Here is a 16,522-nt window from a genome sequence, read left to right on the forward strand (position 1 = left end):
GGTTTCCAGACCTTCCCATAAGCAATTTTTAATGTCTCCTTTCACCTTTGGAAAGGGGGTCACTACCAAAGAACCTCTTTGCAAAGCTACAATAGGTTTGTCATATTGCTATTTATAACTATATATATATCATTCTATCCAGACCCTCCACTCATATTCCAGTCTCTTGTTCAAATCACTACCTGGTACATTCAAGGTAAATTCAACCCTAGTAGTCAGATAACTGCTGAATTTGGAAACTGGAAACACAATCCTGCACTTCAACATGGTTGAATTGAATGTGTCCATTCTGCCTCTTCTGATAAATGGTGTGCAACTATGCCCATTGGCCCAGCAGGTTGCATCAGCAGGCCCACCAGACTTGCATCTAATTTTCAACCAAAATTTGAATGCAAGTACACTTGCATACATAATGATTCAATGGGCACAATGGTGGAGAATACAACTCGGAATTATTGGACTTATTATTGGGAAAATTATGGGCAAAACAACATTGTTATTTATATCCATAATTACATTTTGCACACTGCAATATATAAATGACCCCTAGTAAGTATTATTGCTGAAAGTCTGTTCAGTTGTTATTCAGTACACAAGTTCATCTTAGGACCATGTGCCAGCACATTTTTATATTCTCAAACAGAATACAGGTATATGATCTATTATCCAGAAAGCTCGGGACCTGGAATGTTACAAATTTCTGTCATGTGGATCACCATATGCCAAACCTTTTTTTTTTATCTCTAAACTTACTCTAACCAGCCCCCCCAATAACATGCATTTCTCCATGAATCTAGATTTATTCTTTTCTCTATCACAGCTACTGTAGTTCAACCACAGCTCTTTACATTACTTCCTTGTCCATTGTGAATCTCAGTCCCTTTTTTCTTTCTGAGCACTTCTTCTCTCTCTGGCCGTGAAGACCTCAAAGAGGAGCCTATTGTGCATTCCTAACAAGCCCGGATTTCTCGGATAGGCGCCCCTAGGCCGTGTGGTCCGATCGGGCTGCCGCACGATCCTAGCGCCAAACCAACCCCCCGCATGCCACGAGTGCACTTGCGCCTGCACATAAGCGCCGGCAAACGGCGCTATTGAATGGGGATGCACAGGTCCCCATAATGTGGCTGGGCGGCATGCCACCCCTAATTTATGCTGCCCTAGGCCCGGGCCTATGTGGCCTCGCCGCAAATCCTGGCCTGATTCCTAATTGATTGCCATTGGAGCAGAGACAGTGAGCATGTCTAGTAGACATCGCTTTGTGGTCTTCATAGTCAGAGAGAGAAGGAGCGCTCAGAAAGCAAATGTGGCTGAACTTATATTACATTTAAATTTTTGCGATTTTTGCGATAGTGTTGGAGGTATGGAGAGACTATTAAGGAAAATACAAGTAGACTGTGTCCTACTCAAAATAGTGTACGTTATATGAAGGGGCAGAAGTGCCCTTTAGCTTTATTTATGACTCCCTTAAACTCTTCCTGAACATTGGGGAGTGACATTTATATCAATCAAGTTGTGTAATATGGTTCATCTACCAGTATAATTGCAAATATGAACTTCATTCTTATGAAGTTAGAAAGTACTTCATTGTCCCATAAAAACATTGGATAGGGAAGAGGGTCCCTTCCCATCAAAATGTGTACAAACACATGTGCAGTTATTCTGTGCATAATTAAGCATCACAAGTTATCATTAATCTTAAATAGTACTCTGGCTTTAAAATATTATTGGATTATTTGTTATTGGTTACTGAACAGAACACATTTTTTTATTAGGGTGCAACATATTTTCATTACAGAAATGTCAATAGTATTTTACTATTAAGAGTGACAAGTCAACTATCAAAATGAAGATCCTACTCTTCAAGCTACTTATGCTCAGCTGGCTCCAGATATCTTTTACTCAGAAAGCAGGTAAGCCATAATTTTCCTTGAGGAGATTGATATTTTGTCAACTACAGGGCATAGTTTGAATTTCATGTAATAATTTATAGTGTATTTCTTTCTTCCCTTTTTTCATTAAAGCTGTACCCGAGTATGCAGATCTTGTATTTCTGGTTGACAGTTCCAGTAACCTGGGAGAGAAGGGCTTCAGCCAAGTGAAAACCTTAATCACCAGAATAATCTCTACATTGCCTATAGGTCAAGACAAATATCGGGTTGGGCTGGCAAAGTACAATGATGATTTAGACATTGGTTTTCTGCTAAACACCTACAAGGGAAAGGGTCCGGTTATAAGTCACATTAAAAATAAATTTGCTTATAAAGGTGGATCTCTAAAGCTTGGCAATGCACTCACAAAGGTACATGAACAGTTCTTTAAAAGAGTGACTGATAGAGACAAATCAGTGTATCCACCAGTTCTTGTTGTTGTGACTTCTGGATCCTCTCTGGATGATGTTACACAACCAGCCCTTGAGCTTCAACAAGATGGAGTCCGAATTGTTTCAGTAGGGTTACAAACAGCTCCCTTGTCCCAACTGCAAGCTATAGCTGCATCCACTAAGCATGTCTTACAGGTATCCAACATTCGAGATATTCCTACAGTCTCTACAACTCTTATAGACAGCATTCAGGATGTGGTACAAAGTATGACTGTTGTACTACCAACACCTTCAGGTAAAGAAACATTTTCTTTTTTTTCATACCATTTTTAGTGGTTTGTACATTTATATATTTTTTTTTTTTTCCTTGAGAATAGTGAGACTGAGTTCTAGCAGTTATGGGTCACTTCTAGCAATAGCAAGTGATATTAGATAGTGCTAGATCAAGTACAAAAAATATTCATGTTTTTTTTGTCAAGAATTTCCTCATTTTGAATAGGCTGATAAAGTGTTGAAATATACCCGTTATCCAGAGAGCTCTGAATTATGGGAAGCTTGTTTCCTTTTTCTCTGTAATAAAAAAAACTGTACCTTGTATTTGATCCTAACTAATATATCATTAATCCATATTGATGCCACAACAATTCTATTGCAGTTTTATTAATGTTTAAATGATTTTTAGCAGACAAACCCCCATATGTAATATAAGGCACTTTGACCAGAAGCAGTAACCCATGGCAACCAAGAAAATGTTTGCATTTAAATAGGTGACTAGTAAATTCTACCTGCTGATTGGTTGCTATGGGTAACTGTCCCTGGGCAAACTTAGTACCATTTATTACATAACCTAATTAGTGTATGAAGTTTCAAATTACAGAAAGACCCCTTATCTGGATAACCCCAAGTCTCGAGCATTCTGGATAACAGGGCCCATACCTGTATTAGCTGTACAAAGACTGGTGTGTGTATGGCCACCATAACTCTTGAAATAAAACATATTTACATGCACTTGTGATTAATATTAACTGCCAAAAAGTTGGGAGGAAGAACAGACAGAGAAGCAGATGCTTGGGAAACAATTATCAGCAGAGCAGAATGACAGTTTAACAGTCAATACATAACAGCTAACTTATTTTGTTTTGAACGGACCAGTTTATCAAAATTATAAATTATATTTTTTATTTAGGCACAGATATATCAGTTATCCCTACAATCACGGATGAAATAAATATCACTGCTGACAGTAAGTCACATTCAATAATGATTTTTTTCATATTTAAGGGTATAGCCCATTTGTAGTTTGCTTCAAACTTGATTATTCAGGGTAATACTGTAGGGCTCATACACACAGGCATTTTTTAATGCATTTAGAAATACATGCTGAGAGTGCAAAAATGCACATATTACCTTTATATGTGTTTTTAAATGTAGCGTTTTGGCAGTTCTAAAAACAACCCATATTTCTTTCTAAATGTCCAGCACAAGGAAATTCAGCATGTTGCATCTAAAGAAACATAATAAATCACAAATGGAGTAATGCAACTCCAAACACTCATGAGTAGAACATAATAAAATCAATTAGCTAGAGTGTTTAGGTGTGCTCAAACCTGCACCTCAAATGTACATTTAGGGGCAAATTCATCAAGGGTCGAATATCGAGGGTTAATTAACCCTCGATATTCGACTGGGGAATGAAAATCCTTCGACTTCGAATATCGAAGTCGAAGGATTTTGCACAAATACTTAGATCGAACAATCGAAGGAATAATTGTTCGATGGAACGATTACATCCTTCGAATCGAACGATTCGAAGGATTTTAATCCAACAATCGAAGGATTATCCTTCGACCAAAAAAAGTTAGGCAAGCCTATAGGGACCTTCCCCATAGGCTAACATTGGGTTCGGTAGCTTTTAGGTGGCGAACTAGGGGGTCAAAGTTTTTTCTTAAAGAGACTGTACTTCGACTATCGAATGGTCGAATAGTCAAACGATTTTTAGTTCAAATCCTTCGATTCGAAGTCAAAGTCGTAGTCGAAGGTCGAAGTAGCCAAAAAAACACTTAGAAATTCGAAGGTTTTTTTCTTCTATTCCTTCACTCAAGTTAATGAATTGGCCCCTAAAAGTAGTGATGGGCGAATTCAGGGCGTTTTGCTTAGTTGAAGAATTCGCCACAAATTCGCACCTGCCGAATAAATTCGCCCATCACTAATCAAAAGCATAAAAACAGCCTGTGTGTATAAGCCCATAAAGATTGCATCTGCAGACATGTATTGGCCAGTTTGGCGCACCGCTTGTTACCTAACTCATAAAGGCCCAGAATTTACAGCAGGCAGTTTAAAGGAGAAGGAAAGCTACTGATGCAATTTCTTATAATTAGATTAGCCACAATAGTGCAGGCTAGAACGCTATATTTATTCTGTAGAATGCTTTACCATAGCTGAGTCATAGAAGCTACCTATGTTTGTGTAAGATAAGATAACAGCTGCCACATCATTCCTGGGTAATGTAACTTCCAAGGTATCTTCCCAGCCTGCGTTTCTCGCTGCTGGCTCCACTATCAGCTCATATTACAGGAGAGAGAAGAGAGGGAGAGAGGGAAAGAGGTAGGAGTGAAAGGGAGAGGAGGAAGCTGGGCCAGAAGGTTTGAACTGAGAGAAGGAAATCTGATACTGAAGTCCAGGTGTAAAGAATAGGAGGAAAGGAATGTGGTGGCTCTTTTCATGGAGGACCCAGAGCAGCAGCACTGTGAGTGTTTATGGGTGTATTTACATAGTCCTTTCTGATAAAGCTTGCTTAGTGTTAACCTTTCCTTCTCCTTTAAGTGTCTGAACTAAGGTGGAGGCAAAGAAGAAGCTGAGAATTTCTGATTTCTAAGGTTAGTTTCATGCATGGCTGATTCTCAGCCTGCAACTTCTGATCTGCTGGCCTCTGCCCCTTCTGTGCATGCACTCATGTGCACTGCATCAGCTTGGATGCTGACACACAGAGTGGATTTTAGAGCGGAAATATTTAAGTGGGCATTTGCTCGACATAATCCACTCCATGTCTGTACCTAGGCCAATGCAGTTTCCATGAATGCAGGCACAGGAGCAGGCAGAGGCCAGAAGATCAGTATACACAGGCTGAGAATCAGCCCAGTGTGGCACTAGCCTATATTACATTCTCCTGAGTGTGGCACTAGCCTATATTACATTCTCCTGAGATCTAGCTAATTTGAACACTGTGGGGCATATTTACTTAGCTCGAGTGAAGGAAGGAATAGAATAAAAAAAACTTCGAATTTCGAATAATTTTTTTGGCTACTTCGACCATCGAATTGGCTACTTCAACCTTCGAATATGACTTTGAATCAAATGATTCAAACTAAAAATCTTTCGACTATTCGACCATTGTATAGTCAAAGTACTGTCTCTTTAAAAAAAACTTCGACCCCCTACTTCGCCAAGTAAAACCTACCGAACCTCAATGTTAGCCTATGGGGAAGGTCCCCATAGGCTTTCTAACAAATTTTTGGTCGAAGGAAAATCGTTCGATCGATCGAACGATTTTTTCTTCGATCGTTCGATCTAACGAATTGCGGTAAATCCTTCGACTTCGATATTCGAAGTCGAAGGATTTAACTTCGACAGTAGAATATCGAGGGTTAATTAACCCTCGATATTCGACCCTAAGTAAATGTGCCCCTGTGCATCTTATATCAGATGGCAATTATTTAGTATTTTTTATAATTGATATATATTCTGTTTTTTATTATTATAAAAATATTTTCCTTGAATTCTTACTTATTTATCCCTGTCTGTTTTCCAGTATGTGACCAAGAATTTACTGCAGACATAGTATTTATAATAGATACTTCTCGTCATAAACCTTCAGAAAGTGAAAACTTAAAGGGATTTCTTTCTAATGTCATATCAAGGCTACCAATCAGTAAAAACTGTGCCCATGTGTATCTGGTTAAATATGGCAGCCAAGCTGAATTATTGGCCCCACTAAAGACAAGCATGAACAAAAGCAGTGTGTTGGAGGCCATACGATCCATAACTCCAATGAAAGAAGCGATCGCTAACACTGGTCATGCCCTTAACTTTACAAGAACTGAAGTTGTTGCTGATCCAAAGACAAGTAGGAAGGCCCAAGGAATAAAGCAAATTAGTATTTTGATCACTCATAGCCTGTCTGCTGATAATGTCACTGACGCTGCACATCTATTGCGACAAGAGCAAGTGACAAGCTTTGCCTTGGGGATTGCAGAAGCCAAAAAATTTCAAATGGACCAGATAGCATCCCACCCGCCTGACATGTATGCTGTTAGCTTAAAGGCATTTTCAGACCTTTCTACACAGGTGGAATATATACAAAACAATATTCAGAATTTGCTGGAAGATTACACATTAAAATCCTATGCAAGAACAGGACTCATTCAACAAGGTAAGCATGAAATAAAGACACAGGACAACTGATGAATATTTGTGGCAGAAACATTTTGTTATTTTAAAGGAATGTAGCTCGCTCTTTCTCTGTTTTAAAGGGTGCCTAAGCTTGTTTTAAAGACACACAAAGCCTTTAATCTTATAACTTATTTTTATGACGCATAATAAAGTAACTGACAGTTGACATCATAATGAGATGGAATACTCTGTCTAAGATCACATAGGTCTATCTAGTGGCAGCCATATTGGAAAACTGCACTATTCCACTTAGACCATGAGAAATCTCTTGTTTGGCTCCAGGCTGGGAGTGAATATTCCCAGTCATACCCTTACTGACTGCTTAAGCAGAAAATAAGAACTTAAATTGCAAAACACAATAGGGTCTTATTCAGTTAACTTTTAGTATGTGGTATAGCATGATCTGAGACAAATTGCAATATTCATTTTTTATTACATTTTTTAGTTATTTGGCTTTTTATTCAACAGCTCTCCGATTCTCAATTTCAGCAATCTGGTTGTAAATAACTGTAGCAACTATTCATTGATTTAAATAAAAGACTGAAATATGAATAGGTGAGAGTAATCATGAGTAATAAAAAACAACAATAATATTACATCTGTTGCCTTACAGAGCATTTGTTTTAAATGCCATCAGTGACCCCCATTTGAAAGCTGGAAAGATTGAGAAGAATAAACCAAAGAAGAAAGCAAATCTTTCAAAAATTATAAAAAGAAATAATGAAGACCAACTGAAAAGTTGCTTAGACTTCTATAATATAGAAAAGTTAACCTAAAGGAGAACCCCTTTAACATGGCAGAATAGTTATACTTGTTGTAACCCTCCATGCCTGACAACTTTAAATAGCAGACCTGCCATAAGTGTTGTTGTCCCTAGGTATTTTCTTGATTGACAGACATGGTAAATTCTTGATCTGTGTTATAATAGTTAAGAGGGGTATATTGTAATGAGACCATACTTATTCTTTTCCAGCATACCGTAGCAACCTATCAGACTTTACACTGCTAATTAATTATTATGGTTTACATGACCAACAAGAGCTTTACCCCTGTTACAACATAATATGCATGATATGTTTTTATGGTATTTCAGAATTTTTTTGGGTCACGGGTCCCCTTTAAGATGTATATTGTTAAAAGTCTTTGACAGAGAAACCAATTCACGTGTTTGGCAAATTATAATAAGGGCAACCTGGGTAGCTGTCCAGGACCCATGGCTGTGGTAGGGTTGCAAAGCCACCTGTATTGCTTATATTATAATTTGCATTGTGAGGAGAGAATGATTAGCATTTGGATTTTCCACCACTGCGTGTCTCTCTCCCCTGCCTGTTACAAAGAACTTCAGCCCCTATCCAGTGTTGCAGGACAGGGAAATTGAGTTTTTGAGGGGTAAAAGAGGGGTAAAAAAAACATTTGCCATTTAGGAAAATATGCTCATAAATTTTCCTATCGCTTTTTTAACCTTACATTACATGTTTTTAATTTATATAAGATGTCATCAGTGCACTGTTTGCATAAAAGAGTAACACTGGAAAAGCCCTGGCCTTCAATCGTTCAATTGTTTTAAGATGAGCAAATAAAGATCTACTATTTTTGGATTGTGCTGCTGGCCATTATTCAAACGTGTCTCTTTATAGGATTTTGGAAACACTTATGATCCTGCATAATAGTAATCAAATAATTAAAATTTTTAAACATAATTCCCCTTTTTCTCTGTAATAATAAACAGTACCTTGTACTTGATTCCAGCTCAGATATAATTAATCCTTACTAAAGGCAAAACAATCCTATTAGGTTTGTATTGTATATTCTTCTTGCAAGGGATGCCAGCAGTCTCTGCTCTAACTGTTTAAAGGAACAGTTCAGTGTAAAAATAAAAACTGGGTAAATAGATAGTCTGTGCAAAATAAAAAATGTTTCTCATATAGTTAGTTAGCCAAAAATGTAATCTATAAAGACTGAAGTGAGCTGACATAACATAACAGAATACAACTTCCTGCTTTTCAGCTCTCTAACTCTGAGTTAGTCAGCGACTTTGAGGGGGGCCACATGGGACATAACATAGCATTCAGCTGAGATTCAAAAGCAACAGTAATGACCCATGTTGCCCCCCCCTCAAGTCACTTATTGGTTACTGCCTGGTAACCAATCAGTGGAAACCAAGAGAGCTATAAAGCAGGAAGTAGTGTCCTGGCTATTATGTTAGACATCCAGTCACTCCAGCCTTTGTACATTACATTGTTGGCTAAGTATTGAAAAAATGTTTTATTTTGTCTATCTATTTAACTATTTTATTTTTTTACTGAACAATTCCTTTAAAGAGCTTGAAATACACTAGCTTTAAATTGTGCAAATTGATAAGCCACCTACTGTATAGACCATGACATATTTACTGATTTTGTAGCTAAAGTAAGTCTTCCTTTCAATATAAATTGAGCCTACATAAGAAGATGAAACACATTGTCCATTAAATGTACAAAAGCCAATACATTAAGGTGAGTTTGGCTTTAAAAGATGGTCATGGAATTAAACATTCTGTTGTCTCTGGCCATAATTATTACATCTGCAAAGCCCATAGACTCTAATTGGTGAAAATTTGTTGCACGTCAAAAAAATATTGTCGCTGATAGACTTCAATGCATTTCGGCAAATTTTCGCTGTTTCACAAATTTTCGCAGAATGCATCAGATTTGCCGATCACTAATCCTGTGCCTTCAGCCAGTGATATTTGTGCATTTTCTTGCACATCTGTTTTTGCCATCTGCTTTTTATATGACACTGTCAATATTTGCAAGAGGGGTACAGCTGATAAGCCTCATGTTGGTTTGGCCATTAATGGAAGGCTAGGTGCTGTTGGTGGAAGGTAGGCCATATCTTGAGAAAAGCCCAGAGCCCAAAGTTCACTTAATCTGCTTCTGCCCCTATACCCCATGTTTTTAGTATGCAATTGGCTGATCTCCCATATTTGTTTCTCTGCAGGATGCCTAGACACAGAAGTTGCTGACATCTATCTACTTGTTGATGAGTCTGGCAGCATTTCCACTGACAACTTCCAGCAAATGAAGACATTTTTGGAAAAACTTGTAGAAATGTTTGACATAGGACCTGAAAAGGTGCTGGTTAGATGTGTACTCTATTCAGATTCACCAAGAGAGATTTCTATTGGTAGAGACTTTAGTAAAGACGAATTAAAATCTGCCCTGCAAAATCTAAGACAAATAGGGGGTGGGACAAATACTGGAAAAGCTATTAATTTCACCCAGCAGGTAATCACAAAACAAGAAAACACCAGGCCTGGGGATGTGCCAGTATATCTGATTGTCCTTACAGATGGAGAGTCCCAGGACAGTGTGAAGGAGGCTTCTGAGATTGTCCGGGACCATGGAGTTAACACTTATGCCATTGGAGTGCGAGGGTATAATAAAACTCAGTTGCTTGAGATCACAGGAGCAGAGCAAAGGGTTCATTTAGCCAACGACTTTGATTCCTTGAAAAACATTAAGGATGTTATAGCACAGCAAATCTGTTCTGGAAAAGGTAAAGTATCTCTAACCATTTCAATTGCATATCTGCATTATAGTCTTTACTAAAAAATGCTCTGAATGCTAATGAGTACAACCAGGAAAATAATGAAATCACTTAGCAGATTTGTTTAGGTACGCACAAACCTGCGTCTTAAATGTGCGTCAACTGCATTAAAAACAGCTAGTGTGTAAGAGACCTAAGTCTGTATTTATCCTGTTTTTATGCTATTTTGCTGATGAGAAACACCTACCTCCTACTTGAATTACAGATTTCAACATAGACTTTTATAGAGTTTTCATAGGATTAACCACTAGATAAAGTTTTCTTATTGAATTGAATCTGGCCTTTTGTTCCAAATCCAAAAGGATAAGATTAGAAGTGTCTTAAGCACCAGGGCAGTGAAAATTATATATAAATCACCCCACAAAGAGACCGCTGTGAGGAACACTATACGCACTTATCCTCCGGCAGGTCGGCATTGCATCCAAGATGGCGGTGCCCTGGGGAGTAACACAAAAATTTCACCGGCACACAGGATAATGCAAGCAGGATTAACCTTGCTATGTGATTTATTGCAGCATGCAACGTTTCGGGGCTACCCCCTTTGTCAAGCATACAAACACTAATTGCACCAAAACATTTATAGGTGAAAACAGTCATGTGATAAAAAAGTGGGTGTATCTAATTACAAAGTGAATTCATCAATTATTATTTAAAATCCATATAAAGTGCAACAGCTGATATAAATATGAAATTTTTATGGATTATCTATACCAGGGGTCCCCAACCTTTTTTACCCGTGAGCCACATTCAAATGTCAAAAGAGTTGGGGAGCAACACAAGCATGAAAAATCCCGTTTGGGGTGCCAAATAAGGGCTATATTTGGTTATTTGGTAGCTCCTATGTGGACTTGCAACTTCCAGGAGGCTCTACTTGGCACTATACTTAATTTTTATGCAATTAAAACTTGCTTCCAAGTCTGGAATTCAAAAATAAGCACCTGCTTTGAGGACACTGAGAGCAACATTCAAGGGGTTGGAGAGCAACATGTTGCTCAGGAGCTACTGGTTGGGGATCACTGATCTATACACTCAAGATGCTAATCCAAGATGCCACTTGTTCACTGATATTGAATTTCATGTTTGTATGCTTGACAAAGGGGGTAACCCCGAAACGTTGCATGCTGCAATAAATCACATAGCAAGGTTAATCCTGCTTGCATTATCCTGTGTGCCGGTGAAATTTTTGTGTTACTGTGACTTGGGAGTTGGCCGTTTCCTTCCTTTGCTGTACACCAGGAAATCACTATTGAAGGTCTAGGGTGTGCGGGTGTGTTTGGAAATTCCCATTGGTGCCCTGGGGAGGCCACGTGGTCGTCAGGCGTTGATGCTGGTGCGTTTATTTGGAAGCAGCATAACCTACGGCGTTGGTGCACAACGTATAACGTCATCAGGCACATTTTTGGCGCAAAGATCTGCCTATTTAAGGATGCCAGAAGATCCATTCAGTGCCCGATTATAGGTTCTTCTACTTAGAGTTCTTCAGTGTGTTTACTGAGTGAATTCCTGATCCTTGACCCTAGCCTGAATCCTGACCACGAAACCTTGCCACCTGAACCGACCTTTGCCCGAACTGACGATTCTTCTGCCTAATCCTTCAGTACCAGGAACTGTGGTCTTCCTATACTGCTTCCATCTTGGTTCAAACTGCTAACTGCACCTTCGGGCCCTGACAACCGCAGAGTGTAGCCTAGTACAAAAATTATTTTCCGTGCCTCCCTTAAGACAATCCTTATCTTTCAACTGTTAAATAGTTTGTATTTGGAACAAAGAGGTGGGATTATGAAGATGTTACTGTATATGGTTATTTGGGACTCCATACAGAATATTACATTATTAGGCTGCAAAATGCTGCAAATACTTTAAAATGTAGCTAGTTCTGTAGTTTGAATACATTTAAATGTGGCAGAGCCTGAGGGTACAACTACATTAGGTTTTAGATAAGGTGCCATTCTATAGAAAGCAAATAAAGTTGCTCATTGTATGTTTAATCATCCGCTTTTATTCTTCTACATTTTGTGAACAAAACATTTTTCTATTCCCTGTTTTGCAGCATGTGAAGGCTTGATGGCAGACATTTTGTTTCTGATTGATAGTTCCAGTGGTATGGGACCAGAGAAGTTAAGCAAAGTGAAAACATTCATGAAAGATCTGGTCAACAAAACGGAAGTTGGATTGACAAGTGTACAGTTTGCAGCTGTTCAGTTCAGTAATTCCATTAAGGAAGAGTTCCAATTCAACAAACATGCAACCAAAAATGCCATTTGGGACTCAATAGACAACATGAAATTAATGGGCAATGTTGCAAAGACTGGAAATGCACTAACGAATGTAGCTGACTACTTTGCAGAGACGAAAGGAGCAAGACCAAGTACAAAAGTCAGTAAAATTCTTATCCTGATCACAGATAACCCAGCAGAAGATGAAGTGAAAGCTCCAGCCGATACTTTAAGTAGTAAAGGAGTAGTCATTTATTCTATAGGTGGCTTCAATGCAAATAAAAAACAACTTCAAGATATAAGCGGGAGACTAAAAGCTTACTTTCAGTCATTTGACAAACTGGAGACAGTTGAAAGTGATCTGCTTTTTAGAGTTTGCAATCCTGAAATAGGTACGTATTTTAAAGGAGATTGCCAATACAGCATACAAACTAAATCATCTGGTCAAATAGCTTATTAGTGATTTTTTTCTGCATTTGTAGTCTACTTATTGTTACTGTAGCTACTTATTTTTGTCTTAAAATGGTCCTCTAGCCTATAATAAGTGGCGATTTTTATCATTTCAGAATGCAAGAGAATAGAAGTGGCAGACATTGTCTTTGTAATTGATTCATCTGGCAGTATAGATGATACAGAATATAAAGAAATGCAAAATTTTATGGTATCGCTGGTGAACAAGTCATCTGTTGGCCCAGATAATGTTCAATTCGGCGCTCTCAAATACTCTGATTACAACACAGAACTCTTCTACATGAACAGGTATAAAAACAAACTGGACATTATAAATCACATCAACAAAGACAAAACACAAGGTGGAGACACTTACACTGCAGGAGCTATGAAGTTTTCAAGAGAGTTTTTCACAGAGAAACATGGCAGCCGAAAGGCAAGGGGAGTGCCTCAGATTGTAATGGTTTTAACTGATGGGGAATCTCATGATAAAGCTAAATTGAATGAAACAGCAAGGCAGCTAGAACAAGAAGGCCTTATCATCTATGCTATTGGTATTGATCAAGCGAACACAGAAGAGCTTAAAACAATGGCTGGGACAGAAGGCAAATGGTTCATGGTAGATAACTTCAGTGGATTACAAGACATCCTTGTCCAGGTATCAGAGGCAATGTGCAATAAAACAGGTATGAAACCAATTTTAGTGTAAATAAATGGAGGGCCAAAACAGTTTTATTTTCAGTGAAGATCTGTGCTTTTTTAATATGGCCTCAATAGCTCTCCAATGTTTTTTAATTCACATTACATGCTCTGGGCTTCTGTCACCCTGATCTCAGGGGCTGTCTTACAATTTACAGTAAATACACAATATAACTTTCATAATTCAAGGCCAGTGTCGGACTGGGACACCAGGGGCCCACCCAAAAACATTTGACCAGGGGCCCACCAATTAATCTTAGCCCAGGGTGCACTCTCAGTACTATTATCCTTCCTCTCCTCACTCAACCTCTATTATCCTAGTCTCTTTCTTTTACATACTATAATCTATTATTCCATCTATTTAGCCTCTTTGTTCTCATAGAATTTGGGAATAGCTATGAAATATGCCAAAAGTCTAGCAGCATGAGGGCCCACTGACACCTTGGCCCACCGGGACTTTTCCTGGTATCCCGGTGGGCCAGTCCGACACTGTACAAGGCTAATTAGTCATTGGTTCAAATTAACATCATATGGTAGCACAGAGACCGGTGCGTTCTTCATCAGAATTAATTATTAGCATTAGCTTCTCTGAGCTGAACTGCTCTATAGTGGTCCAAGTCCATGTGTAGTGCCACTGGCATTCAAAAAATGGCCTAACAAGATCCAAGATGGGAAGCTGCTATGGATAGCTTTGAAGGTATGGTTTATTATAGAGCTAATGAATAATGTTTTTATTAAAAAAATACAGCATTTCTAGCCATATTCCTTTTTTAGGGTTTATGGAAGTCATTTGCACAAAACTTTGTCCCCCAATACAGCTGCCCCTTTCCCCTGTTTCCGAAAAGCAGAGCAGTGCGATTGGTGGGTACCATCTTTCAGTTTCATGTGATCGCTGACACAAAGCAGGCATAGTTGATGGTGCTCTAGACCTAACTTTTACTGCACACTCTATTAAAATCACCAGACATTGTGTCTCTCTACATGCAGGATTGTGCAGTTATTTTGTTACATTTTGTTTTTACTGTTTTGAGTGAGCTTTAAAACATCTGTTAGGAAAGGGAGCCCCCCTTTAAGAGATATTGGATCTAACTGTTGATGAATATCTGACACAATGAAGAGAAACAGATGCTGAGAGAGGATTAGTGAAGATAAACTTGATTATTACAGAAACAAATCAGAATATTTAATTGATTGTATTTACAAAGTTTCTTATTTCAATATGATGAAGCTTATATAAAATTTTCATATTCGCTATAGTTCCCCTTTAAAGGAAAACTATACCCCCAAAATGAATACTTAAGCAACAGATAGTTTATATCAAATTGAATTACATATTAAAGAATCTTACCAAACTGGAATATATATTTACATAAATATTGCCCTTTTACATCTCTTGCCTTGAGCCACCATTTCGTGACTCTATCTGTGCTGCCTCAGAGATCACCTGACCAGAAATACTACAACACTAACTGTAACAGGAAGAAGTGAGGAAGCAAAAGGCAGAACTCTGTCTGTTAATTGGCTCATGTGACCTTACATGTGGTTTGTATGTGTGCACAGTGAATCTTACGATCTCAGGGGGCGGCCCTTATTTTTTAAAATGGTAATTTCCTATTTATGATTACCCAATGGCACATACTACTAAAAAAGTATATTATTATGATAATGGTTCATTTACCTGAAGCAGGGTTTTACACATGAGCTGTTTTACTCAGTATCTTTTAATAGAGACCTACATTGTTTGGGGGGTATAGTTTTCCTTTAAGAAGACTGAGCTGGTGCCAACTTACGACAATGTGCTATTGTGCTTGATGGAAACAGGTAGGGCAAAACAGCTATATTTTACTGGTTCAGTGGTGCAGTTTAGGATGAAAAACTCTGCAGGGATTCTAACAGAAGTAAATGACTACACCCCACTATAAACTTTGTCCCCTACCATGCAAAAGCACTGTCTGAGCCAGCTATAATACAGTGGTAAGAGAAAAAACAATGGTAATATTTTAAACTATGAAATGTACTGTCTTTTCAGACTGCAAGGTTGAACAAGCAGATCTGTTATTTCTCATTGATGGATCCACTAATACTTCTGAAGAAACATTCAGGGAAGTGAAAAATTTTGTGATATCAATCATGGATGATTTTAATGTTGGCCCGGTAAATGTCCATATAGCTGTTTCTCAGTACAGCGAGTCTTGCATTCGAGAAATTAATTTTGACTATTCTACAGAAAAAGGGACTTTAAAGAATGAAATAGGAAACATCCGAAAGACTAAAGGGCGTCGTCATATTGGAGCCGCACTTGAATTCACGAAATCTACTGTGTATAGCCCATCCAGCGACAGCCGTTTAAATCAGGGGGTGAAGCAACTTCTTGTGGTGATAACTGCTGGAAATGCATCAGACAATGTTGTACAACCCGCAAAAGCTATTAGGGACCGTGGAGTAGATATATATGCTGTGGGCATAGGAAATGTTTGCAAGACTCAGCTTACACAGATAACTGGATCGACTGAGAAGATATATACTGATGATGTCAGTGGCTTGAAATCAATTAAAAAGAGGCTTGTTAAAGATACATGCTCCAAAGATCCTGTCACCAGTAAGTTCTTGTGGTTAAAAAAGTGTAGTAGAATTATGCAAGGAACGTAATAGAAATAGTAATCTGGGGAACTGAGTTAAAGGTCTGATTTTGAATTAAAATTTGGTCAGTCATAATTCAAAGACACTTAAGTCAAACATGTTTTTCTTCAGTAACCCTATGGGCTGATTGGGTTTATTTTAGTACAAATTCTAATTTTGA

The 16,522-nt window shown here is 38.2% G+C and overlaps 1 protein-coding gene across 1 annotated transcript in view; it reads left to right on the plus strand.

The window, feature by feature from the left end:
• Window positions 1-1,784: 1,784 nt before the first annotated feature.
• The window catches only part of col6a6.L (collagen, type VI, alpha 6 L homeolog), a 52,373-nt gene continuing 37,635 nt past the window's right edge, over window positions 1,785-16,522 (plus strand). Inside the window, exons 1-8 of the mRNA XM_041566039.1 lie at window positions 1,785-1,910; window positions 2,022-2,615; window positions 3,507-3,563; window positions 6,129-6,749; window positions 9,749-10,306; window positions 12,408-12,965; window positions 13,140-13,709; window positions 15,752-16,321. Of these exons, the coding sequence (XP_041421973.1) occupies window positions 1,844-1,910; window positions 2,022-2,615; window positions 3,507-3,563; window positions 6,129-6,749; window positions 9,749-10,306; window positions 12,408-12,965; window positions 13,140-13,709; window positions 15,752-16,321 (3,595 nt within the window). The 5' untranslated portion in view covers window positions 1,785-1,843. The remainder of the gene's footprint in view (window positions 1,911-2,021; window positions 2,616-3,506; window positions 3,564-6,128; window positions 6,750-9,748; window positions 10,307-12,407; window positions 12,966-13,139; window positions 13,710-15,751; window positions 16,322-16,522) is intronic.

This window comes from Xenopus laevis, chromosome 6L, assembly GCF_017654675.1.
Source record: "Xenopus laevis strain J_2021 chromosome 6L, Xenopus_laevis_v10.1, whole genome shotgun sequence".
NCBI lineage: Eukaryota > Metazoa > Chordata > Amphibia > Anura > Pipidae > Xenopus > Xenopus laevis.